At 41.4% G+C, this 27298-nt stretch overlaps 1 protein-coding gene across 11 annotated transcripts in view; it reads left to right on the top strand.

Annotated features, from left to right (window-relative positions):
* TSPAN4 (tetraspanin 4) overlaps positions 1-27298 on the top strand; it is a 416627-nt gene that overhangs the window by 380124 nt on the left and 9205 nt on the right. For all 11 annotated transcript variants that reach the window (XM_030950222.1, XM_030950221.1, XM_030950220.1 and 8 more), the window contains one exon: positions 21280-21381. In XM_030950222.1, coding sequence (XP_030806082.1) covers positions 21280-21381 — 102 coding nt within the window. The remainder of the gene's footprint in view (positions 1-21279; positions 21382-27298) is intronic.

Raw genomic sequence — 27298 nt, 5'->3', positions numbered from 1 at the left:
TAAAGCTTTTCCTCAGTGATACTTACTGAAATGTCTGCTTTTCCAATTAGGCTTTGACTGTCAATTACTTGGAATTACTTTTTAAAAAATACTTTGAATTCCTAGAATATGCTTGATATCAAACTGCTTGGGGGGAGCAGGGAGAGACTTCATTCCACATCAAGCTGGAATTTTTGAGAATTTAATATATCCTTTTTCCACATGCTTGTTTATTAGATTTTGTGATTGGTTATGTTTATATTTTTGTGTTCATCTTTAAGTATCCGCTATTGCTATGTATGGTAAAATGGAGGATTTGGATTTTTGCTTTTCTGTAATTAGTGAGATCCTGCAAATTCCACAGGAGTCAGATTTTGGAATCCTGAGGTTCCTTGCTCCTGATCCCAGGGCAGCTCCTAGCACACTCCTTACACACCTCAGAACTGTCAACATTATTGTGTAGCTCTTTGAGGAGATTGGATCAGGCTCTGAGATGCACAGCTCTACTCCCTGCTTGATCTAGAAATAGGTATGAGAGACTTTTCTGATCCAAAGGCATTCCTCTACCCATTCCAGGCATGTTTTGAGCAATGTTCTGCTGGAGTAGTTGGCCATTTGGAGTAAACCTGTTTGCTGTGTGCCTGGGGCAGCTCTATTCTGCCCTGAGAGGCTGGAGTGGCATTCTCAAGTGATTTGTGGCGTGTCCTGGTGTGAATTTGCCTCTGAGTGGTCCCTGCTATGTTCTGTGTGTCAGGCAGATGCCAACAGCCAGATTTGGAGGGGACATAGGAATCTTTTTCAGATGTCTTTGTGAAGCAGTTTCAGTGCAGGTGAATAACATATTTTAAATCATAGACTGTGCATGGAGCTTTTTTCTGGCCTCAGCAGGATGCCATGCAGTGGTATAGTATGTCAGGGTCACTTGTTAAGTCCTCATCTATTCCACAGCTTTTATGTTTAGGGTTGATACATCTCATTAATCTTTTTTTTTTTTTAATAGCACATTAAATTCAAGGATTCCAGTATTACTCTTTCTAAGTATTTTACCATATAAAGTCTTCTAGGGGAGATTAATTTATCAGAGAAGTGTTGAGTAGTCTGTTCTATATAGATTTTCTTTTGAAAAGTGGCACATTTAGGGACTGAGAAACAGAGCTGATGAGAATGCAGTACTTGAAGCATGTTTCTTCAGTCACAGAATTATTCTCTTTCTCCTCAAAGACTGTTTGCCTTGTTCAGCTTAGCACCATGAATCCACAATTTAAATAGTGTGAATTAAGAGGATCAAGTTTCTGATCTCTGAAAGCTTGCGATGTCCTGTTTGCTCTAACCTTCTTAGAGAAGAGGACACTGAGAGGTCCCCTTGTCAATTCTGGCTTGCCCACCACTTCACCTTCAGTCCTTGAAATAATTTCCCAGTGGGAATTTTAGGTTGCACGCTGATAACTTTTGTTCTGATTGAACAGATTTAAGTGGAGTCAAGAAAGCAAGCATGCGATACTTGTTACATAGGTTGTTTTTAACCAATTTCTAGGTGCTCTTTGAAGTGGTGGTAGAGTCTGATAAAGAGAAAAATTAATGCCAAAGGAAAATTATATTTGGCAGATGCTTAAGTACATCCTACATAATAAAAATGTGTTTTTAAGCTGAGAGTGATTTGGGTGTCTCTCCCTTGTTGACCTGCTCGGAGATAATTCAGAGAGGCTTGAATTTGGAGAGTTCCTGAAAATGCTGGGATGTGGAGTGCCCAGAATCCCTCTCATGTCTGCAATCCCTGCATCTCTGAGGTGCAGTGACCCCAAACAGAAGCACAGTGGTGGCACGTACTTCAGGGCACTGCCCACTGCAGCAACTTGCTTCACAAGGGAAGAATTCCCTGGGTGAGAATGAATCTTAACATTCTCTTTTTTGTGTCCTGTGACCACAGTGCTGAGCCTCTCATATTCCCCTTGGAATAGGGTTGTACATGGAGGGTAAAAATGCCTTCATGTTATTAAGCGTGTAGGTTTGGATCACTTCCTTTGTTTTATCAGGAACTGCTGGCTTAACTGGTCATCCATTTCTAGCTGAAATGGAAGAATAAATTAAGCAAGGCTTTTATCTCAGCAGATTTTTATAAAAGTGAATGGGGAATGGAAGATGGATTGCATTTTATGAAGTAGGAAATTAAATTGTCCTTCCACTCTCTAACTTAAAAATCCAGGAAAATTCAGCAAGTGCTCATTGCTTTGTGGATGTACCAATATCCCTCCTGAGACCTGGCTTGTCTCAGAATGTACAGGAAGGGCTTTAGGATTTGGGAAGGGTGGCGGTATAGGTCTTTTCCTGCAAATAAAGCTGTTTCTCATAGTGTACTCAGCACCTGTAAGTGAGTTGGTTGCTGTGCCCCAGACTGACCCTGCAGTGCTCTGTGGCTCCACCTCACCCACCCGGGCTTCATTAATGGTCCTGGGGAGGGATGAGTCCTCCCCTTTTCTGACCTCTCCAGTCAGCGGCTCTGGGATTAGGTGGGAGAAAGGGAAGGTTTTATGCTGCTGCCTTTTCTCAGGGAGCACAGACTGTTTTCCCTTTCCTGCATCATGCCTGGGTCGAAGGTTGGAGTAGCAGCTGAAGGGATTGAATGAGGAGCTTTACACTTTGCTAGAGAAGAATATGAATATGATTGGTCCCCTAGCTGGGAGTAATGTTTCTTACTAGACATTACACAAATTGTGGCAGAAATGGCTGCTCAGGATTTTCCTGGCTGCATTTGTTCTGTCCCTCTGTCCTAAGGAATGCAGTCCCATGGCCCCAAGTTATTTAAAGCGATTAAAAACTCGCCCCTAGTGAAAGGAGTGATGAGGGGGATTCTTTACTTATCCTCCATTCGTTCTGAGCAGGCTTGACTCATGAATCCTGTAACCTTGGCAGCAAGAGAATCCCCTTTTGCTTCACTATCTGCAAGGAAATGAATTACACAAGCATAGAAATTCATGAACAGTGAATGCTGCAATTAATTTTGTTAAACTCTCTTTATATATTTAGTTTGAGAAGAGGAAGGAAGGAGAAGCTTATCACCAGCTATGAGTCTGAAGCCACAAATCTCACACAGCTTTCACTTTGAGATAAAAATGAATCTATAAGGAATCCAAAACGCTTTTGTTTACTTTATATATTGGAAGAATGAGAAATGATGAAGGCAGTAATGTAAAGTAGTGTTAACATCACAATCCCCATATTGAATTGATTAGCGTGGAGGAAGCACATTAATAGCTTTTTTATTACTATTCTGAAAACTTTATAATAGCATTTATTGAAACAGAATAGAAATGTGAATGGCAGAACTTAATAAATCTCTGCTCATATGTGGTGGCCTAAACAGTGTCTGGAAATGTTTTTTTAAAAAAGTCCAGACTTTGAAGCTTTCCACTTTTCCCCATTTAATTTTCATTTGTACATATTAAGCAGGCAGTCATGGCAGAGGAGAGACTGGATGTAAAGCTGAATGTATTGAATTTGCAAATTTTTTCTCTTTATGGCCAAAACAGGTGCATGTAAATGTTTCATCAGCACACCCATTAAGTTCCCAGTGGTAAATTTAGCCACAAGCATTTGAGAGGTGCTTACTTTGCATTTAATTTAGAGCTAAAAAAAGAAGTGGGTTTATTTAAAATGCATTACAGTCAGCTTATTTAGTATTCTTATTCTCATATATTCTTATTCATTATTTATATATGAAAAATAAATGAGAAAGCCACAGAAATACTCATGCAGCTCAAAGTGATGAGGGTAGTTATTCTAAAACAGGTAAAATCTGGCTTTGCAGCCAACCAATCATTTCTTGATCATGAGTTAAACAACCTCACTGAAGTCAGAGAGCATCTCCCAGACAGAGTAACCCTGTTATCCTCTATTTTTAAATAGTACCAAATATTCCTAAATTGTCATGTTGTTGCATAGTGTTGTGCTGTAGGGAGTTCTAGCTCTGTTTCATCCTTTTTCCTTTTTTTTTTCTGTGGGCAGGAAGTGTTAACTCTTGTGGCACAGCCTGACTTTGCCACAGGTAAGATGCAGGGATTTCTGCTTGTGCATCACCCACCTTTCCCTGAGAACAGTGCTTTGCACCTCATTTGGAGTTGTGTTTTCTTTGGGAACTGCACTGATGTCACTTGTGTGTGAATGGCTTTATTTATCATATCTGTTCAAAGTGGGTGGCCAGAAATGGTAATTGCTGGACAAGGGGAACAATGGTGTGGAAAATAAAGTGCAGTAAACAGACCTACTATCTGGAATATAAAAAGAAATAAATCCCTGTCTGTGTGGAAAGCTGCACTGAAGGGACGGGGCTACAAAGCATGAAGGAGATTCTTTGTGGTAGGATCAGATAGATACAGGCCTCTGAAAAGTGTGCTTGGATGCTGTTTGTTTGGAAACAATCTACTTGGTAAAGTTTGGAATAACTACACACTAAATCCTTAAATATGAATCAAAATAGTAATCATCTTACTACTGTTTCAATGTGTCCTCAGCAAGAATCATGGGACTCAGTTTGGTGAGGGATTAAGTGTCTGAGCTTCTCTGTTGTGTTTTTCATGCTTTGGCAAGCTTTTGTTTGTTCCCTTGCCTTTCATAGGGTGGAGTTCTACTGCACCCCATCCTTACAAGACCTCTGTAAACAAGAAGAAAACAGAAAGCTTACTCCTTACACTTCTTCTTGATATTAGCTGTATTGCCTTACCCAAGTTTTAGAAGATAATTTTAACAACTTAAAACCTCTTCATGGATCGTTCACAGTGACAGGGGAGAGAAAAACTAATTTTTTCCCTCTCTGATTTTTTTCTCCTGATGAAGCAGGGTTTTGTGGCAAAAAGGAGCACTTCTTTCCATCCTAAACCCTTCCTATCTTGTTTCATCACAAGTCACACTGCATTAGAGTCTCAATGTTTCTATCAATAAATGATGGATTTGCCAGTGGTGATTTAAGTTTAAAATTACTTGCGAAAACTTAATGAAGCCTGCAAATCACAAATTAAATCTCAAAGAAATCATCTCTGACAGTTAAAAACTACGGGGCCAACGTAATTTCAAGGGTGGCATTTTTCTCCCCTCTATAAATTATGTATCAGGGCAAAAGAGAGGTGGCTCTGTAGGCATTATTATGAGAGTAATAGCAAATAGCAATTTGTCTCTTACTGCCAGAGCTTTCTCTTACTGGTGTGTAGTGGGATGGGTGACATGCTCCTCCAGAAATAGATTAATCTCTGCTGCAACTAGTTTTTCTAAGTGCCAGTCTGCTTCTTGTCTGTTTGGGTTTGTGGGTTTTTTTTTTGTCCAATTGGTTTGAATGATGTTTTCTAATCCCACTTCCCAATCTTGTGTCCTCATTACCAAACTGCTCAGACTGCTTGTCTGCTGTGGACAAAAATGATACCCTGAAGCTCTCAGCTATTGTATTTTTAAATGAGGTTATATTTTTATAACCCCAAGTCTCCTTTGCAGACTTAAAATGTCCCTTTTGGCCCCCACTTTGCCTCTGTAGGAGAGGATGCCTGGTGCTGTTTGCAGTTTCATGAGAATTGCTTTTCTCAAAAATGCATGTGGGGGATTTGCTATTGCTTGGAGCACATTCATTTAGTTAATTAGATTTGTGAAAGAAAATTAAAAGTTTCCTGTCCTAAATTCCAGATGTTTAATGCAATTTGCAAATGGTTATAAATCTATCTAAAATAGCCAGAAGAGCCATAGTTATCCTATTGATTCTGTCCTTTCTTTTCCCTCAAATCCAAGGAGATAAGAGTTGTTAAAGCCTTTCCCAGAAAATGGGATGGATGAGCAGAGTTGCTTCTACTGCTTTAATAATCTTGCCTATAGACTTCTTCTCCTATGTGTTCCTTTTGTTTTAATTGACCCTGCAGATGAACCCTTTTTTCATCAAAATTTGGGTTCATCTTTTCCAGTATTAACAATTACATTGGGTGTTTCAGAAATTGTGTGTAGTTTTGTGCCCTCACATATTTGTTATGGAACAGTACTCCAGTGAACACACAGCTTTCTTAGTTTTGCACTCTTTTTTTCTAATTTGTTAAATTATTTTATTTTTCTTTCCCATGTGTCTGCATAAGTTATCTTGGTGGGAAGAAATTCACCCCTGGCTGATTAATCTGAGCATTTCTGTTGTCCTGTTTATGTTGTAGAAATAATGGTGAGCACAATGAGGTTTGTAATTGAATCTTGTTTCATTCCTCTCATTTACTCCATGTATGCTGGGTGTCATTTTTCATCTGCAAAGCTGCTTTATGCAAAAGCTGAATATCTGTTACTTCTGATTTGCATGGTTTCACCTCTATTTCCAAGATTAGATTGTCTGTGGCACATTTATCTATCAACAAATTGTTTGTCTACGTGATGAGACATTCCCTTTGGCAAGATGGATATGGTTCTTCCCTGCTCAGCCTCCAGGTTACAGCATTTGTGATTCTTGACTGAATGTTTCTTTCACAGACTTGGTGTGCATTTGGCTCTAAGGCCAGAGGTACCACTAATGTGAAGTTAGCAAAGAAATTATTAGTGCTCAATGAAGTCTGTACATGGGGATGTGGCTTTGCAGCTTCACAACAGTAGGGATCCAGACCCTGTCCCAAGACTTTCTGTAGTGTTGTTGGAGCCCTCCATGTTTTAGTTCTGCGGATCTCTCAGTGGTGCTGATGAGCCCTGGCTGTGCTGGCAGCAGAGACCACTGGCACATTTCTCTTTCAGTGGAAATGTCTGACTGGCATGTTTGCCTATGGTGTCACACAGCCAGTTTCCCAAAGCTTTTCATCCTCCAGGGGCACTCTGACTCCTGTGACATTTTCATCCCACATTCTGTCTTGGTGATTCCTGAGTCTTTCCTCCTGTCAGAGTTGATGCCACTCGATCTTTTGACACAATGGGGTTTGAGAGTTGTGGTTTTCCTTTTCACTGTTAATATACTGCAGCACTTCCAAGTGATACTGATGGGTTTCACCATTGTTAGTTCTCTTGATGACTTCCAAATTTTCCAAAATTCAGAGATAAGGATGCTGACCGCTGACCTGACCGGCACTCCGAAGAGTATGTCAGGTTTTTATATCCCAAAGCAACACTAGATTGAATTAGAGTCTTCTGAAAATCCAGTCAACATGTTTTCTGTTGATTAGAAATATAATTGGAGCCACTGTTTTTTTCTTGTTGTGTTTTTCTTCTTGTTTTTTTGGTGGTGGTTTTTTAGGGGTTTTGTTGTTTGTTTTTTCTCTATTTGTCTTCACAGATGTGATGGCAAAAATTTCAGCAACACTATGTCAAGAAGTGTAGGAATATGGAAAAGCACCTGATCCTGTATCATTCTTTTCTGGTTTTGAAAAGCTATCATAGATAAAGAGATCCTAACAATTTTTTGACTATTGCATTTTCCAGCAGTCAAGCCCAAGAAGGGTGAAAGTTGGCATAGCAAAGACTTCCCCATCTGTTGTCAGATTGTTGCACAGTGAAGCAGTTCTTGTGTGACCACTCGAGAGCTCCTGCTTGTCCCAGGTACATAGCTGATGGGATTTGGTCACTGCCTCTTGTTAAAGTGGTCATGCTTTATGAAAAAAAAAAAATTAAATAGAATCTGATTGGGTAAAAAAAAAACCCAATCACCAAAAAAAAGCTAGGTGTATCATAAGAAGGAAATGGTCTTTAGTAATTTTTAAGCGCATTTTCATGCTCAGGTGACAGCACTGTATGTCCAGTACTTGTTATTTTGTGAGATTCTGAACAAGTATAAATAGTCTACATAGCAACAGCATCTGTTAAATAGTCCTATCATCAGCCCATGGGGCTGTGCCAGAGCCTCACCAGAGCTGGGAAGCTGCCAGCCTTCACTGGGTGAAATCATGCGAGAGAACAATGGCAGCGAGGCAGAATGACAAATACAACTCTTTCTTCTTACTGAGCTGGGGGGAGGGGACTTGCCTTTTGCTTTTCAATATTTTAAAACTTTTAGCATAAACAACAAGCCCTCAACATCTTATAATAAATCTTTTTTAGTAAAAGCCAAAATTCCAACTGCAGTTGCTGGATTCAGTATCTGGAGTATTTTACAAACTCCCATGCCAGCATTATGGGATTTCTCAAAGTGCCCCAAAAGCTGGTAGCGTTGGTAGAAGTAAAAGGTTGCTCCTTTGGATTTAGTGACTTGTGCAGACTAACCCCAGCCTGCAAGTTTTTTTCATGCTGCTGGGTTAATTTGGGGGTTTTGTGGGGTTTTTTGTTACTTACAGGTTTTTCAAAAAAGCATTCTCTGACTCTTTAGTATTTAATATTTAGGTTCTGCTGTTTGTCATCCTCAACCAAGCAGGCTGTTTTGCACTCCCCTGACAGAAGGAAGAAAATGTGTTAAAGGAAAATGATCAATGATGAATAAACAGCAGAACTGCTCTCAGACAGATTTTCATTTTTGCTAAAACTGCCTTTTCCAGCATCTATATGCCTGACTTTATGAGCATTAGTTGGGTATGGTCTGAGGAGGGTACTGGTGAACCCACACCCTGCCAAGCCAGTGCTGCGAATTCTCAAGGAAGTAGTTGGCAGGACAAGTAAAGTACAAAGGATGGGTAAGAGACAGAGTGTTCCTACTAAATTTAAAGAGCCAAAAGAACTCAGTTGTTTGGACTACAAAATAATCATGGGGCATTCATTGCTCAAAGTTAAATTGGGGGCACCTTTTGCTCTTTATCTTGGGGTCCTGACTTTTATATAAGAGGGACTAAAATGTGCTTGCTTGTACCAGGGGAGTTAAGGCAACACATCTTGGAGCTGTGACTCCTTAGGCTTGGCCTGTCCCTGCAGGGTCCCTGTCCCCCACAGTCCTGGGGGCTGTGCAGGCTCCCACTGTAACCAGGGAAGGCACACCAAAGCAGCCTCTGAGATAAATGCCGTGGATGTGCTGCAGGGCACATGAGCCTGCTGCAGATGGTGGCTCTGGGGCAGCTGGCCTCTGTGTGTTGGATGACACGGCTCCCAGAGGACAGTCAGGGCTGACATGGACAAGGGAGATGTGAATTTGGCAGATGGAGAGCTCATTGAGATAACTGAGGCTGTGACTGAGGAGAATTTGTGCCCCAGATCACAAGTGCTAGTTTAAAAGGAGCAGTGCCTGAGTCCCAGGATGGGGTGCCCTGGAGAGACTGAGATGTTTGCTCTCAGCTGTTCTTTCAGGATGGATTTGAAACAAAGGTCAAACTGCAGGGTATAGGTGACATAATCTGGCATGAATAATCCAGGCCCTATCCATGGAAAATTTGTGGCTTGCTGGGAAGATTTGTAAATTTTAAGACCAGACAAGACAGTTACAGTCCCCTATGGTCCATAGTGCTTCAATCAGTATTCTTGTCATCAAACTAATTACACCTGAATTGTAATTTTAAAAAAATTCTTGAGTCTTGGTTTAAAGGCACCATTGACTGCATCTTATTGCTCAATGATTTGTTCCAAGGATTTATTTTTGCTTCATGGATAAAATTATGCCTTGTGTCTATCTTGTATTTGTCTGTCTAAAAAGCTCTAACCACTAACTCTCATTATGTCACTTTGTGATAGAATTAAGTGCTGTCTGCTATTGAGAGCTGCTGCTCCATGTGGGTACCTGAAGATTGCAATTACACTGCTTTTTGACCTTGTCACTCTATTAGTTTTTCCAAGAATGTTAGTCATGTGAAGGAAAGCACACTTCTCAGTGATGGCTTTTTATTGTAGGTCTTCTCTGGAATCCTTTCAGATATTCAGTAGATTTTTGAAAATACGGGCATCAGTTCTGCAGTGTAGAAGTAATGACAATAACCTGGCTTTGTGCAGCTGGGGTTGAATAAACCCACGACTGTTGCCTCTGTGAGCTGGGAGTATTGCCCTCAGAGCATGTTTATCTCCATTTCCTCAGTCCTTGCACAGGTTTCCTGCTTTCCAGAATATAGTTTCCAGTCTCGTAGTATGACCTCACATGTTTTTTCTTGGATGTCTTTTCTGGTATTTGTCTGGATAAGCCCTGAGGCTCTGTAACCAAGCAGGACAAGTGAGATCAGCAGATTCTTTAATGCACGGCAAGTTTTGTGTGGTATCTGCAAAATTTCATTACCTGTGATTTCTATGCTTCCTTCAATAGCATCAGAAAAATACCAAATAACTTTGTTTCAAAAACCCACTAAAAGCCCCTCTGACAGAATCCCCTGTTTTTAAACAATGGGATTTTTTTGGTAAATTTTACTTTTTAAAATACATTCAATGTGGCTGCAGTGACTTCTTTTTTCCTCTTGCACCCCCATGACCCTTGACACTGATAGAAAATTTCAGTCAAATTTGAGCTCTTCATAGGTGTCAAAACTACTAAATTTAGGTAGGTAGAGAGACCCAAATGAATGCCCTATGGAAAAAAATGTCTTGGAGCTATTGCAGGCAGTGTTAATGACAGAGAATCCAAGGGGGATGAGAGGGAACAGACAATTTCCACTTTTAAGGAGAGACTTGGGATTAATACTTCTCTTTTGCAAAACGTCAGTCTCTTAATTAGGAAAGAGGGGCTCATTTTGAAAGGTAGAAGCATGAACAATAAATTCAAAATAAGCCAGAAGCAGCTGAGGAGCATCCTCACAGGTGTTCTTGGGACTGTTGTCACATGTGGCAGATTTAATCTTTCGCTTTGGTTTCTGCTCATCTCCAAGGGATAACTCACGGCTCTGACAGAGGCTGTTCCTGAACAAAGCAGACCATCATGGACAGTGGCTTATTCTGCCTGATTTGCTTTGAGCACCTTGGTGCCATTCTTAGAAGGGGCTCTGGCACATGGCAGAAACTCATTTGAGGTCCCAGGCTCAAACACTGCCTTTTTGAAAACACAGCACCTTTGGTGCCACTTAGCAGGATGGCTGCTGCTCCTTTGGTAAAAGCCACCTTTTCTGTGCAAAAACAGCACATGCAGTTCTGTTCTGTGTGGAACAACCAGTCTCTCACTAGGTGAAGGCACTGTCACTTATCTCTTATCTCAGGGTATTGACCATATTTCCTTCTCCATTCAACTCTTGTGACTTCTAGTGAGAAATGTGGCTTTGTTCTGACAGTATGGGAAGTAGGGAGTGTTGGAAACCTGCATTTGGTGCCATATAATTGTGACTGGCAGTTTGTTTATTTGCTTGTTTTCTGTTATTATGGAAAGCAATCTCCATGTAGTTTATTCATTTGCAGTGACTGAGTCCCAAATCATTCCATTCACGATTAAATCTGCTTTCAGTGAAGTGCATTGAAGAGCTGCAATTGTTGATTTCATTAAAACAAGGGAGGCATTTAATAGCAGTTATTCACTTCTGTTGCTTTGGTTATTTACCAGCTTTCCAAGACATCTTGTTTACCAGTTTATGACATCATCACTGAAAAGCTTACCTGGGATTAGACCCAGTAATTCCAGTTGCTGAAGGTCAGAGCACCTTGGTGTCAGGGTTGTGCGTTTGGAGAGGGAATGGTTTCCAAGCTTTTGTACACCCTCACAGAAACAAGGGTCTGAACCACTGGAGACACCATGTGAGGATGCCAGGTTACAGAAAAAGTGAGCAACTCCATTGTCAGCAAGATTCCTGCCAGCTGATGAGCTGGCATTTAGCAGATCCTTTGTTCTTCCAAATACACATCCATGTGATTGGAAGAAGATAACGTTTTTTCAGGGAAGAAGAGATAGGTAAGGGGTTCATCACCTTCTCTGCTCCTTGGCCAGGCAACTGTGCTGGTTTTGTTGAGTTTCTGCCAGGTAGCCAGCTGTTCCTCCAAAGACCACTGTTTTTCCTGGATTTTGGATTTGTGCTGCCCTCTCAAGGAGTGCATTCTGCACTTTTCCTATTTCCAGGCTGAGCAGAGACCATGCTGCCACAGGAATGAAACCCACTGGAGTGTGCTTGACTGCCTGGTGCTCTGTTCCTTCCAAAGGATGATGGTAGTTCTCCTCACAGCATTATTTATTTAAAGTAAGTTAATTTCAGAGAAAGCTTATCTTAAGAATAATAAAGCAGGCTGTGTGCAAACCTCACTTTCCCCTAAGGATTAACGTTCCCTGGATCTAGGAAGACACAGCTTTCAATCTGTTTCCACAGAATCACTCTTTTCAGACGAGTTTCTCCAGGCAGAGTAACAGATTTTAACCCTTCAGTGGGTTTGGTTTGGTTTTTAAATGGGTTTTTTAGTTCCAGCTCAGAGAAAGATGGTTTATAAGTAGACATTTGATTTCCTTGTTGTAAGGAATTGGGAAAATTTCTACCCCTGAGGAAATTAGCCAGCTCTGTCCCCCAGCTTTGCAGCTTGCCCAGTTGTTACTGATGCCACTGGAGCTGAGATCTGTGCTCAGCAGAGCAGCTCTGACACCAAGAGGTGGCAATGCCCATGCCTGCAAATAACCAGAGGAGCTTAGAGCCTTCCCCATGGCCCCAGCAAGGCACAGGTGACACCAGAGGCCCAATACACAGAGGGTGTAATTGTTTTGATGTTTGCAGAGTTGTTCTTACCTTACAGTAGTGGACAAATCTGTATTTTGGCTTGTATTTTTCTACCAAAGTCATAAATGTATGAGGAAATTAAGTTAACTGGATAAATGGATCTGCAGATAGCCCACATTTACACAGTGTGGGGGGCCTCATTCATCTTCTCTTACCACAGTGGGAGCACAGGGCATGATTTGCCTTAGTTATCCCTCCTCCTCTGTTATTTTAGTAGTGCTCTCTCTTATTTGAACGTGCTCTCATTCACCTTTAAGCTAAGTAAATGACTATGGTAAATAATTGAAGCCAAGTTTGATCCCATGGGACAGCTGCAGCAAATGGCTCAGTGGGCAAATGGCCAAGTTCTTCATCTCTGTGAACAAAGTGCTGCCTTCCCTTTTCCAGCCCACAGCGTCTGCAAAGGATTATGTGTCCAATGTCACTGGTCCTGGTACCTAATCACAGGGGGGTCATTCATTCCTACAAGGGAAATGCTTTGTCTCCCTGCTTTCACTTGCCCTGCAGTCCTGAATCCTTTGTGGTAGCTAATTGGATCTAAGGCTCTATTGACACATGCATCCCTAGGTGGATGGGGGGTGTGTGTGCTCTTTTTTGGGTCTGCATAGTTGGAGATAACAGGCTGTGTTAGCACTTGAGACACAAATGCAACCCACCTTTCATATCTCTTGGCAAACAAAGGCTCAACTGCATGTATTATGTTAATGAGCATCCTTCTCATTTTGCTTATCTAAGGTGATACTGATGACTGTTGAGGACAAATGAAAGTGATTATCTATTTTACAATTTTAATAGAAAACAAAAGGTAAGGAGGCTAAATACAGATAACCTGGAAATATGCTCAACATAGGTTTTAAAAAGAATGTTTCCCTTTTCCACTGGCTTGGATTCAGTGTGCGTGGGATTTCAATACATGAGCATAGTTCAGAGGAGTCTTTATGCCCTGGCACAGGTGTGCTCCTGAGGCCGCTAGAGATCAAGCAAAAATTACCATTTTCTGGGAGAGGAGGGAAAGGAATGAATCAGGCCCATGTGTGGGGAAAGACGATTGAAGTGAGTAGCAGGGGTGGCACAGGAGCCAGATGAGGGCTTTGAGGGTAGTTGGGAGATCTGTGGAACACGAGGCTGATGTGTGAAGGTGGGGGAGGCTTGCTGAGAGCAACACTTGGTGGGAAATGTAACTGGAGAAAGGGAACAGAAGCTCTTTTGTGTCAGTCAGCTTTGGAGCAAGTATATGAAGAAAACCTGCTGCAAAGGGAGTTTCATTGTGGAAGAGAAATGGCAGAGTTAGACCATGATGACTCACAGCTTTGCCAGTGTCACTGCTGTTGAGGATGGGTTTTCCCAACCAGCTTAATAATCTGAAGAGCCTCTTTCTATGTAAACAGAAGTTTCCTTCTACAGAATCAGCAGCAAATGTATCCTGAATGCTCTATAATTAGGTGTGTCACAAAAACCATGCACTTCAGTGTTCACTCACCTGAAATTCCTCCAACAAGCTGGTGAGATTTTTGTCACCAAAATCCATAATTGTTAAGAAGAATTGACTTAATAACATGGTAGTTACTTTGCAATGTCAGGCTTTTGAGTAAGCAATTGATTTGATTTACCTGCCTAGTTTCACCCAGCCCTTTCCCCATGTCTGCTGCAGCATTCCACCTCCTTTAAAACAAGAAGCAGTAAGCCAAGAATTCATATTTAAAGCTTCTACCCCTAGTTTCACTAAAAATAAAGAAGATTGAGGGTTTTTTAAGGATGTCTTGGACTATCTCATTGGGTAGTACCTGTGCCATACTGACAGACAGCTGAAATAAGGTGTTAGCTCTGCTACTGGCTTCATTCTCTAAATGAGCCAAGAAACTGCACAGCTGCAGCTTAACATTTTGAGCCTGTGTCTCTGAGCTTGTTATGATGTGCTTTATTTAAACAAACCTGGGGACCTGACTCACAAGTAATTCAGCTGTTGCTGTGCCTAAGAACAGGTTACATGCTGTGGCCTCTGGCTACAGAGCAGTGTATTTCCCCCTACACGAGCAATAACAGGAAGCTAAACAATGATAAAATGCCTGTCTCCCCCTTGGACCTTAAAAGGCATCATTTAGACAAAATCTGGTGCAGTTTGCTAGAAACATTTGAATTTGCTCTTGCATGAAAAATTTTGAGTTGCAGACTCTTGTGACTTGCCATCCTTGTGATCTCCTGTTTTAAACAGAGGAACTAAAGCTGCTGTGGCATTCATTGGCATTTCAATAGTATGAAAAGTACAGGGATGTTTCAGTGGCTCCTTCCTGCAGCCTCAGCTGGTTGCTGCTGCCTGCACTCAAACAGAAGCAGGTGATGGTGTGGAGAAGACAGTGACTGAAACTGCAATTAATTATATGCACACACCATGGTCCTGGAAACACCCAGGACCCAAGTTCTTTTTATTACTTTATTATTAAACACCATTGCAACTTCTTGGTTCTTGCCAGACAACATAGAGGGAGACTCTTTCTCTTATAGTTTCACCAATTGCCTGCTCCAGGCCAGTGCAAGATGTGCTTTTCCTTCCTTTTGCTTCCTGATGAAGCTCAGTTTTACCTCTAAGTGCTGGGAGGGCTCCTCATTCTCTCTCTCTCTCTCAGCTTAGAAAATCCATTAATTGTCTCAGTTTCTGTACAAGTGCTTCATCTTCCACGTTGGGTTTGATATTCAAATGCCTACTGCAAATTATTTATTGTGTTATTAACTTTATGGCATGACTAGAGTCAGGTTATTCCTGTTTTACAAATAGCTGAAACAAGAGAAGCAGTGGCTTTTCAAGACTCTGTAGAGAGCCTGTGGCACAGCCGACAGGTCTTACCTCAGCTGACCTAAGCCAGTAGGTTTCAGAAACATTCATTCTTTCTGCTCCCAGACCATTTCCTTTGATCTTCTGTTCCTGTATTCTTTACTCTTCTGAAGTTGCACAGCCAGTGCCAGTGCATCTCCCTTGATATCAAACACTGCTAGAGCAATAAGTATTTCAACTAAATTATTGAAGTTTAGAAGATCTGTAAGGTGATGCTTGATGTTGGCTTTTGCAGTCAGGTTAGGAGAAGATAATTCACTAGCTAGTGGGTTTCTGTGTTAAAAGAAGCAATTACAAAAAAAAACAAAACCACAAAACAAAAAATCTAAACATTAAGTCCTGAAGTTGTTTCACATTTAGGGAAAAAAACGAGGAAGGGAATCCCAGAGCGCGGAGTGAACTGTTCTGGAGATGTGCGACATTTATGATACTGGCAAGAAATTAGCATATTGTTCCTTAACTGCCAAATACCACCAAAAATCATGCAGTGTCTCTTATTTACTAAAATCTCACAAGATTTCTATTTCTAGGCAGATGGTGTAAGGAAGATTTCAGTGGTGAGGAGAGCATTTATGGCTCTCAGCTTCTTATAGGCAGGCTCAGGGACATCTCATTTAAACAAGCCTTAACTGTTGGTACAATCAATCTCATCTCTTCTTAGCAGGCAAAGGCTCCCACAAATGACCTTATAGATTAGGCACTTTCTGTTTACATTTGATTTCCCACTGCCTGCTATTTGTAGAGAATGATTATCAAGGCATTAAATTAAAAGTTTTGCCCGGTGGGAAACTATTGGATATTTTGTCATTTCCTTAGAGCCTCTCCTGTTCTGCTGGAGAGGCACAGAGGTAGGGGAAGCAATCACCAGAAAGGTCAAGAATATTTGCTTACCTATATTGGAGCACTGCTGATAGGCTTTCTCCAGTTTAGGGGACTTTTTGGGGAGAGGTTTTGTTCAGGTTGTGGTAGAAAAGCATTGAGGCTTGAAATTAAAAGTCTCCAGTTGCCTGCAGGTTAGAAAGCTGGCATCCTCTGGCCTTTTCCTAAAGGCTATGCCCAATCTAAGTGACATCTCATGCTTTCAACAAGTTCAAAAGGAGTTAATAAGGATCTCCCCAAAGCCTTCTTTTGACCTTTATTCCAGGGAAGATTCCAGCAAAGCCACCTTCCCTCTCAGTGTGCTGGGACAGGGGAAGGACTCTGTGCCTACAGTGTTGCTGGAGCTTCAGTTTGATCAAAGTCGTGTCTCAGCTGTAAATACTGATAATACCCCTGTTCTGCACAGACACAACTCTCTTGTTTGCCCAAGATGTTTTGCTCAAAGCACTTCCTCCTGCTTATCAGAGGCAAAATTACAGGGCTGGGCTTCTTGAGGGAACAGTATTTGTCTTCTGTTTCATGCCTTAACAGTAAGTACATAAACTCTGAAGCCTTTCATTTAGACAGAGTGAGAGGTCTGTGAAACAACCCCTGGGAACTGAGAGGGTCCCTACAGTCCCCCATCTGTAAAGCAGAGATGGAATTAATTATGAACCTGGTTGTTTGCAGTGCAGAATGTTCATGTAGTGCTTTCAGCATGCTTGTGCTAAGCAGGAGTTTGTTGTCACTGTTGTTACATAGTTTTTATCTCATCCTCAATTATTCTTAGCTTGTGTTATTCAAGGAGACAAGGTGGAGTCTGACAGCCCCAGGTCCTCTTGAAGTGTGCTGGCTTCTCCAGCTGGGCTTGTCAGCCAGCCAGCCACACTTCTGCTCAGAGGCTCTGGATTTCTGAGGCAATGAGGGGACAAAGCTGACAGTAAAAGCAGCCTTACGTGTGCATTGCTACAGCTTAAGTAGCTGCCTCAAGGGATTGCAGATTAAGAAGGAAACGCTTTAATTTGGCCTGAATTTATATGCAGGCTGGAGTAAGATTTTTTTTAGGCAATGTTTTTTCCCAGCTGTAGTTTAGGTGAGGCTCAGATAGATCCCTGCCCATTCTCTCTAGCTGCATCCAGCTTCCAGCCACTTTTCCTGACCTCTGTGGCAGGTTCTCTCCAGTCCTGCCACATCTCTTGTAGCTTTCCCTTCTGCAATTCAAATACTGAGTTTCCTTCATTGCCTGAATGTCTCTGGACATGGCTTGTGCACCTTAGATTAGTATATATTTTTTAGAAAGTCTTTGTAATAGGACAGTGAGAGATTTAAGAGTCCCATTAGGGCCTAATGGAAATCAGTGAGGAAATATTGCTGCTCTTTGCAGTAGGAACAGGATCTTAATTTAAGTAAAGTGCAGCAATATGCATGCTCTGCTCTAAGAAGTGCTTCTCTTGAAGGCATGGATTGTAGTGGATCACCACACTGGGACACATTTAATGTACCAGAAACACCACTGGAACCTGATGGGGCTGAGAAGCATGGGCAAGGCTCCAGTGTGTCTGTGAAGCCAGGGCTCACAGGAATTTACATGGATGGCATGGATGCCATGCCAGTTTAAAGCTTTCATCTGTTGACCAATGAATCCCAAGGAGGAAAAGAACTTTTCTCTTCTTTAGTAACATATTGATAAAAGGTTCTTGCTGCCAAATCTTTAAGAAGCTCTTTAGTCTAAAGAAATCCCTGGTATTCCACATGTCTAAAAACAGGCACTTCATTTGGAGCAACAGTTTGCCTGCAGAGTTTTTGTTATTCTTCTTTGTGCTACTTCACTAAAGCTCTGATTTGTGAAGGGCCTGGCTTGTGTATGGAAGAATGCAGCAGATTCAAATTGCAGAATATTAAATATAATTCTTCAGTCCTGATTTGAGATAGACATTTTGCCTGGCTGAGGACTTGTAGCTCAGAGACAAACAAGGGAAGCTGACAGATTGGTGAATATTGGGTAGGATCATTTGTCAGGAGATGTGATGAATCACTGTGGCGCAGCATTTCATTTTCAGAAAGATCATTTTCTGAAAAAATTAAATTAAAGGCAGAAGAGACAGCTGGGGGTGTTTTGGGAGTTTTCATTTAAATCAAAGTTACAATTAGAATAAAGGCATATTGAAAAGTTCCTGTTATTCTAAAAATATTTTGAGGAAGAAAAAGAATTGAGGTTAGAAGGAAACAGGAGGACCTGGAAGAGCACTTGCCAGCCATGCCCCACAAATCGGCTTTGGGTTTTACTTACCCCTCTCTAGTCAAAGCCAGTGGGAATTGTATGTCTAGAGCTTCAAGCAGTGCTTCAACTGGGGGAAAAATACCCATCTTATAACCTTGCACACAGGTTATTTGAGCAGAGGTCAATGTGCTTGTAATAGGATTGCACGTAGAGACTGAGCTGCTCTCAGTGGGAATGAGAGCAGCCCTCCTGTTTGATTTTGTCTGGGCTCTCAGCAAGTCCAAGGCTACATCACACTGATTAATTCGTGCAAGGTAACACATTAATAACAAATGGAAACAGGGGAGACACAGAGAGTGGGGGGCTTCCTGCTGCTGCTTCAGCTGCAGACACAAGTGCCAGGAGGCCAAGGGCCAATCCCTGTTCCCCCTTTCTCTTGGAGCCCAGTCGCCACCCACAAACTCAGTCATTCTGTACAAGGTTATTCCTAGGGTTTGATCAACACCTTTCTGACCCTAGTGTAAGCAAACAGAAGAGTGTGAATGCTTCAAGGAGTGGCTGTGTCTGTCTGACAAAGAGATTTTAAATCAGCTGCTCTTCAGAGAGCAGCATACTGTTGTATGTACAGCACACTTAATTAGAAGGTCAGATGGAAACTTTAGGAAAACAGAACTGTGTAAAGTCCTACCTTTACCATCACTCAAATCAATATAAAGCTCTCACTGTGTGTGTATGTGTAAAACTGGCATTTCCAGATGCCTTCCCTGTCAGTGGACATGAAATAAAAAGGTAAAACAATCTGGCAGTACTGTTCCACAACATGTGTTTGCCTCTTTCAAAGTTGTAGCCTGCATAGAGATGAGAGATAAGGAAATGAGACACATGCGTGGTGTGAGATTCTAAAAAACATTACATCCTCCTCCAAGCAAGATTCAAGCAGGCACTTTATTTTTAAAACAACAAATAATGATGGGTCATACTGTGTGCAGGATTTGATGTTGAGGCTTTGTGAAATAACAGTGGGAGAACTGGTCACATAGTGCCTGTTTTCTTGACTAATGCTCTGCTGGTTACTCAGTTTCTGAAATATGGAAATCTGATGCCAGCTGTGTTCCCAGTATAAAGGCCTTGCACTCTTTGTGCAGGAAAAGTGGTTAATTTTATGAGGAAGCCTCAGCAAGTCGCTTGCTAGTGAGGCTTCTCCAGGTAGAAGGAAGATCAGGAATGCTTGGTGACACAATCTCTTGAGACCATGTTAAAGCACACATGGACTAACAAAACTTTGCTCTTGATCTTCTGTGAATGTTAAGTTAATAAATTATCATGATGTTAGTATCCATCTCAAATAGGATGTCAAGATTGCAAAGCAAAACTTGAGTAAGGAAGTGCAAACTTTGCATTTTGCATCCTTTTAACATGGCATTTACCCTTCAGATAAGAATTGCTGTTTTCTCCCTTGTTCTGTATTAGTGCTGATATGAACCTAAGGCTGGTGTGTAGCTCTCTCACTCTACAGGGCAGATAGTCTCAGGTGAGATAAATTAATATTCAAAATAAACCTTTCTCTTTCATCTTCAAGGTAACAGATTGCCTTGCTGGATTTCTGTCCCCACCTGCCCTTAGTTACCCTGTTCCTCTTCACCTCTGTCAGTTTCTGAATAAGAATTAGTTTTTCAACAATTAATTTACCTCACTGCCTCTGTAGGACATTAACTAAATTTCCAGGCCTCTCTGAGACTGGCATCACAACCTTCCCTAATTGATGGCACTGCTGGAGATCACAGCAGGTCCAGTTGAGACACAGGGAGCTGAGGGTAAGTGCAGAGCTGAAACACAGTTCAGTCTAATTCTTAAATGAATGCTAGGAATCCCCAGTACATATAACTTTATAGTTTATTGCCTGTAATTTTCTCAACTAATTCCAAATTTAATGACAGCTTTCAGCTTTGGTGTTCTCTTCTAATTAACGTACCAGTGACTGTGTATAATCTCTGTGCAAAGCCAAAAGCAGCTTACGTGATAATTACAGAGGGATCACAGCACCTACTGTTTAAGGAAGGCATCCATGAGAAAGGCCTTGCATGATAGTTAAGGTGCTGAGATTAAGTTGTAATTAATCTTAACTTGTGCTGTTTCTTGTACTGCCTCAAAGCTTTTTTATTACTGGCTCAACATGATGCTGGTAAACTTTCAGGAAGGAAACAAAAGAACTGGACAGATCAAGCACAATCTTTTGCACATACAGCAGAGGCTTCCTGGACTTGGTGAGCTTTTGAGGTCAGAGTATTTTTGTAGAGTCATACTGTTGAGTAACTTTATATTTTTCCCTTAATAATTAGGATGTAGTGGGTTGAAAATTCCTCTTTTACATTGTGCAAGATGCTTTGCATCCACTTTTTTTTGCAGCTGCAGTCAGAAAGCAAATCTGACTGCACAAATCAGAAGTGAAGCCAAAGTGCATGGCAGAAACAGAATACCTTTGCTGCCTCTGTTAACTCAAAATTAGCATTGGTTACATCATTTTAGACAGTCCCCCCCCTTTGGAATGATGAGTTCCAGAGGGGCAATCACTAGGGAATGTACCATGTCTGTCTGTTTTCCACTGTGGAGGAGTACACATTAATGCACTTGGTCCCAATTAAATATACTTACTTTGCTAGTTATGTGAGAAGGGAAAAGAGGTAGTAAAGGTTTCTGTGATAGGAAACAGGAACATGAGGTCAGAAGAGGAACTCCTCATGTTATTTACAAAATGTTGGTTAAACTTTTATTCATTTCAGTACAGGACTATTGCCCAACAGCTCTATGCTCCATGCTTTTTGATTCTGAAAGGTGGTACTCAGCAAATTTTGAGTTCTGTGTCTTTTGTTTGTTGGTTTTAGATTGACAAGTATGCTCAGCGGGATCTGAAGAAAGGACTTCACTTGTATGGGACAGATGGAAATATTGGCCTCACTAATGCATGGAGCATCATTCAAACAGATGTAAGTCTGAGCTCTCTCTTTTACCTCTTCCTCTTTACCTTCTGGGTTCTGTAACAGCATGTTCTGGGCGGGAACCTAATTAAACCTCCAAATCCCAAATCACTCTCTCCCACCCAGTCAGCACATTAGCAACCAAACTCTCTGCTTTTTGTAACAAGCAGTAGTTTTTATTTATTCTTTGACAGGAAGTATCATCTTCCTTTCAGAAGGTTATACTAAGTTGATGCCTAAATATCATGTAGCTCTGTGCTATGTGGAGTGTGAAGGAGCTGGTCAGACTGGAAACAAGCTGTACCTTTTCTTTAAAGTCAAAGAGGTGGTTTATGTTGGGATGAAGAGCATAATAGCAAAAAACCTCTTCAACCACTTCTTCATTTCTGTCCCGTCTCCTTTCACTGCTACTCTTGTTCCCACTAGTGAGTCAAAATGGAAATAGAGCATGGTGTTTGTAACCTCCTCCTACAGTCAATACATTTTCCCCAGCAGAATTTAATCATCCTCCATCACAGGTGGACTGGGAATGCTTTTTGCTGTGTTGTCACTGCTGTTCCTTTGCCCGGATTCTCTGACAGCTCTCTGCCAGTGTTCATCTGCTAAGGACTGGTGAACATTTTAACTGGCTTCCTCCTCTGTCCTTGTCTGAGAAAACACCATCACTGATAGTTCAGGTTTATTAGCTCTGTACCTGTTTCATATTCAGTTCAGTCAGTTCTCCTGGGGGTGATATTTGTGATTTCATGTTCTCTGTTCTTGAGTGGAAAAGTGCTCCAGCTTTTTTCCTGCTTTAGGCAGAAGCACTTGCACTGAATTGGCTTTACTCAAAAAATCTTGCATAGCCTTCTCATTTTCTCCTCCAGAGGTGCAAGTGTGATACAGATAGGAGGGGTTTAGTCTTGCCTGATGTCTTAAATGGATCAAAGACAGTAACCTCTCCCAGTGCTCCCAAGTCTCCTCTTATGGACAATACAAGGTAACAGAAGCAACAGGCTGCTAAGAAATGATCTGAGAAATGAAAACCTTGATTGCTAACAGAACAAAAGAACTGATTGGCCAAACTCCTTGTGCAACTTTGGGTCTGCAGGACCTGTGTTGAGTGCAGTAGGTTGCCTACAACACTCCTGTGTATGAAAGACACACAGCTCGGGTCCAGGAAACAAGCCAATTTCAGTCCTGCATCCCAACAACTGCACATGAAAAGTTCTTTCAGTTACCTTTAAAAGGCCTCAGCATCTTGCAATATTGTTAATAATTTCCTCTTCCAATACTTTTTCCTTTTTCCAATACATCAAATATGAGAAGGCATCAGTTACTGACATGAGAAATGCATTTGGTGGTGCTAGCTTGAGAGCAAGCCATGCAAAATACAGATAATATTTTTAATCTAATTGCTTATATCCAACAGTATTAGAAAGTTTACTCTTTTACAGTAACTTAATTATGTGTAGTAAAAATGTAGTAAAAACTACTAGTATTAAAATATTTGTAGTAAGTATTAATCTGCTTTCAGTGACACCCCAAGTCTTAAAAGCATATAGCAAAGGTGGGGGGAAAAGCAGTTTTTGGAGGTCTCATGACATATAAACACCATATTTCTGCTCCCCTTTGTGTAAAATAGGTGTAAGAATATATGTAATGTCTAGTTCATATAGTCACACATTTTCAAAATCTTCATGAGTTGACTGGATTCAGAAAAGATGTAAAAATAAAAATTTTGGAAAGTGACATTATGGTGAGAAATTTGAAACACATTATATAATCAGGCAAAGATGAAGTAGTGATGTGATTGCAGTGCTTAAAAAGAGAGCAGGAAGGAAAAAGGGTTGTGAGAGAAAAGGGCTCTGTAATTGATCCAAGAGCTAAAAACCTAAGTTAGATGGATCTGGTGGCAGGATGTTGTTGTACAGCAGCAAAGTAGATTCTTTTTCTCTAAAGAATAAGACCTGGCTTTTTGCTTAAAGGAAATGGTCAGGTTCAGTGACCAGCTTGGGTTTGAGGCAGGACTCAATAGTCTGTGGTTTGTGTAGTGCTGCAGATCACGGTCATTTGTCCTGGTAATTCTTTTGGTCTTGAAACCCATTATAGTTTAAAGAGTGCCTTATAAGTTTCAGATGAAAATCATGTTAGCTAACTCCTCGGAGCTCAGAAGATGACAAGAAAATGCCACTCCATGGGCTGTGTGCAGCCAGGGGACATAATTCTCTCATGGCCACTGTGAAATTACCATGTGCCAGTTTGGCAGTACCACAAAGTCATTGTGCTCCCCATGCTGGGCACTGAGGAGAACAGCAAAGAGCTCCCACAGATCCATTTTTGCCACTCTGCATAATTGGTTCTCACATGTATCTTTCAAAACTATGTGGGAATAGACTATTGCAGAGGTGCAGCAAAGACAATCTCATCATGGTTAATTATGTAAAACACTTTGCAGTTGAATGGACCTATTGAAATGCCAACTTGGGGGGTTTCTGTGTAATAATCATTATCTCTTACATCCCTAATCAGTAGAATGTAATCACTGTTTGGAGGATTAGGGTGATGCAGGGGATTTTCTGCAAGGGAAATCCCAGCCCAGGCTTGCTATTTGCATTCTGTCTCCTAAGGCTCTCAACAAAAGTCACAGCAGAGCTACCATATTTACATATAGGACAGAGTTTTTCCTGATGGGAGACATCAGTCATTGGCTGAGCCATGGGCTGTGTCTGTATGTGGATGGAAAGCAGCATTCTCACAAAAAAAAAGGGCCATGTAAAAAACATGACAGTAACAGAAATCATAATGAGCCCTTGTCCCCTCTGCATTTGCATTCCTTTCTTTGTAAAAGTATTTTTCAGAGCCTGAGCAGTGGTTAAAGCAGTAGCTTTCACACTCTGGCATAGTTCTTAATTCCTCTCAAGATTTAAGCTGGAGACCATCCCCATCCTGCATTCATTAGGTTCTATTGTGTATGTCAGCTTTGGCTGAAAAAAGGAGGAAAAAGTTTTTCCAAGGAACCACATTTAGATGGCATTTGACTTTTGTGGGACTAGCCAGTCACAAATCAGTGGGGAGTTTTGACAGGGAGTGTGGATGCCCAGTGCACACAGTGACTTGTGAGTGGTGATTGTCTAAGTGTGAAAGGCCTGATCACCTTTTGAGGAAGGTTTTCTTTTCCAAAGCCTTTGTGCCTTGAGAAATGGTTTTCCTCTTTTTAACGGAAGCCTACCATTTTCAAGAAACTGGAAACAAAGGGAAAAGAGAGTTTTTCCCTTCCTGTCTTTTAAGAGGAAGTTGCAGTTTTGGCTGATGCCTGAGCTGCTCACGTTACTGATAAAGGAATTGGGTTAAGCTGCAAGCCTGCAAAGTGTTTGAGAGGGAAGGCACTGGACTCATTTTGCAGTCCTAGTAAGCCTCTAGGTCAGGGAGCTGTTTCAAATCAGAACATTCTATTGATTTCTTTTTAATACCTTCAGCTAACCAAACTCTCAGCCTTTCTCAATAGCATTTCAAACCTTAAAAGGATCAGAAACACAAGCAGATGAATTCTGTGTGTTGTGACTGAAGACTATGAAAGCTTACAAAGTGATTTTCAAACATGACTAAAATTCTGATAGTTTAGGAGGTAAGTTGCCCTGAATTGCATTAAACTCCTTACCCACCAGGACTAGTTAAAGTCACAGGTGGAGATCATTAGAAACTGAGAAACAGGCATTAATTTTTAAAATGTTGCTTCATCCCCAACATCTTTGTGATCAATATTTGAGCACTTCTACTTTTAACTAAGTGGGCAGTAATTCGAGAGGCATGCAGAAAACCTTTTAGCTTCACCAAAGTGAGCAAATTCAGCTCACTTTTGCTGCTGTGTAATGCCTTCTCATGTCTGTTTAGACCACTGTAACTGAGAAGAAATTTGACCCATCTCCCTATTCTCAGTCATTGATTCGATTAGATCAAACCGTACTTCAGAATTACTACTGGAAACCACCACCCATTAAGCATGATTTTTAGAACAAAACTATATTATTCATCAGTTTTTACAGTGTTGGTGGAAAAAGGTGTATAGGAGGCCCCCTACTCTGTCTCTAGTTCTTTGCCCCATTCTCAAAACCAGAAAACAAGGCTTTGCTAAAAAACTGTCTGCAACAAGGATTGAGTATCTGTTTATTTTCACAAACCCTATCCCAGCCTGACTGAGTCTGCAGGAATTTGGCAAAGAACATAAGGCCTACTTAGCCTTCAATATTGGGAATAATGTAAAATATGTACAAGCGTCCAACTCCTTTTCAGGAATTGCACTGTTGCACTGAGATGGAAACGTTTTTAATAGATTACTCCCTTTTAAAATGTGTTAGTCTGGGTACTCCAAAATAAGCACTGTTAGTTTGTAATTATTTCTAAAAAAATGTAAATGTTGAAAGTAGGAACAGAAGTAAGCCATTAGGCAAACTTGTGTAATTTTATCACTTAACTTGTGAAGAGAACAAGACAGGAGTGTAAATGTGACCAAAAAATGAATGTGGTTGTAGTAAGAATCGAGACTTCAATGCTTTCATGCCTGGCATTGGCAGAACATCAACCTTTGTGGTAGAAATGACTACAACAAACTGCTGGTGACAGACGTTGTCCTTCATGTGCCCTGAGCTTTCTCCAGCCTCCAGGTGTAGGCCTGTCTCCAACTATCCCTGCTTAGAAACATTGCCAGTTTTCAAGATAACATTGCTCTCGAATCTAAAAGGACTCAAAAAAAAAAATCCTCCATATTCCCCTTTCTTCTAATGGTCCCTGATCTCCCTCAACTGCTGCTTACTGTTTGGCTGCATCAACCTGGGATAAATCAGTTGCTTGTCACATGATCCAAAATCACTCCTGCACTCTCTCTTTCCTGCTTGGACATCCATAGTGAAGTCTCTGAGTTTATTGAGCTCTCAGCTTATCTGCCTTTCTGGCTTCTAGTGGACCCCTTTGCTGGATCTGAAGTGGTGATCCATTCAATACTGTTGCTGCTTGTTTCCTCATTCCTGCATCTTTGACCATGGATCAATGCCCCTGCTCCCTATGGATGCCAGTGACAGGACTTGGCCTCACTGAGCAGTGCTCCCCCCCTTGCTTCTGCACTCTCAGGTCCCTGTGGTGTTAGAACTCTGCTGTATTCATCACCTCCTCTTGATTAGGGCTATGGATCATCCCCTGCTTAATCCCATTGCTCATCCCTCCTTTGTCTTCCAAAGATACTTCTTCCAGTTATAGTTACAGACATTATTTCTTCCAGTCCCAAGGCCATTGATCCTGTGTTATGTCCGTTATTTTTACCTTGAACTTCTCTTAGCCCATTGCTGTGTCTGCTATGCTCTTGTACAGAGAATCTGTGTGGGCAGGCAGTGTCCAACTGCAGCTCGTCTTTGCGACTGCATTGCTTCCTATTCTCACCTTGTGGCTTACCAGGAATTTTATTCCTTGGAGTCCCAATCCTAGCTCATGGCCTAACCAGCTCCTGCTTCATAGGCTTCATAGGAGCAGCTGTCCTCAACCTGTTAGTGAGCACTTGGCTACAAAACCGGGGCTTCATCTTCATCTCCTTAGTCTGTCAGACTGACACCTTCAGCCATGCATTATTATGAGAAGAAGGAGTCTAGTTCTGATTTATGCAAACTTGTGTCACTTGTGTTTGGCCAGAACATCACTCAAATGTCTCAGCCCTTACCGCTGCACACTCTACATCACAGATGAGCCACATTTTTAAGGCTTGCTGTTTACAAGCTGTCACTTCTCGCTGTCTATCAAAGAGCTGCCTCCTGACTCTAATGATGACAGCCTGCAAGACCTTCTTCTTGTTAGATTTCCAAATAAACCAGCCTTCCTCAAATGTATGCCATGTATTTCAGGCTGCTCCTACTCACTTTTGGGACCTGTTACACATGGACCTCCTGTTTTCTGTGCAGGA

This window comes from Camarhynchus parvulus, chromosome 5 (genome assembly GCF_901933205.1).
Source record: "Camarhynchus parvulus chromosome 5, STF_HiC, whole genome shotgun sequence".
Lineage (NCBI taxonomy): Eukaryota > Metazoa > Chordata > Aves > Passeriformes > Thraupidae > Camarhynchus > Camarhynchus parvulus.
The sequence above is the reverse complement of the archived record's forward strand: the minus strand, read 5'-3'. Positions and strand labels throughout refer to the sequence as shown.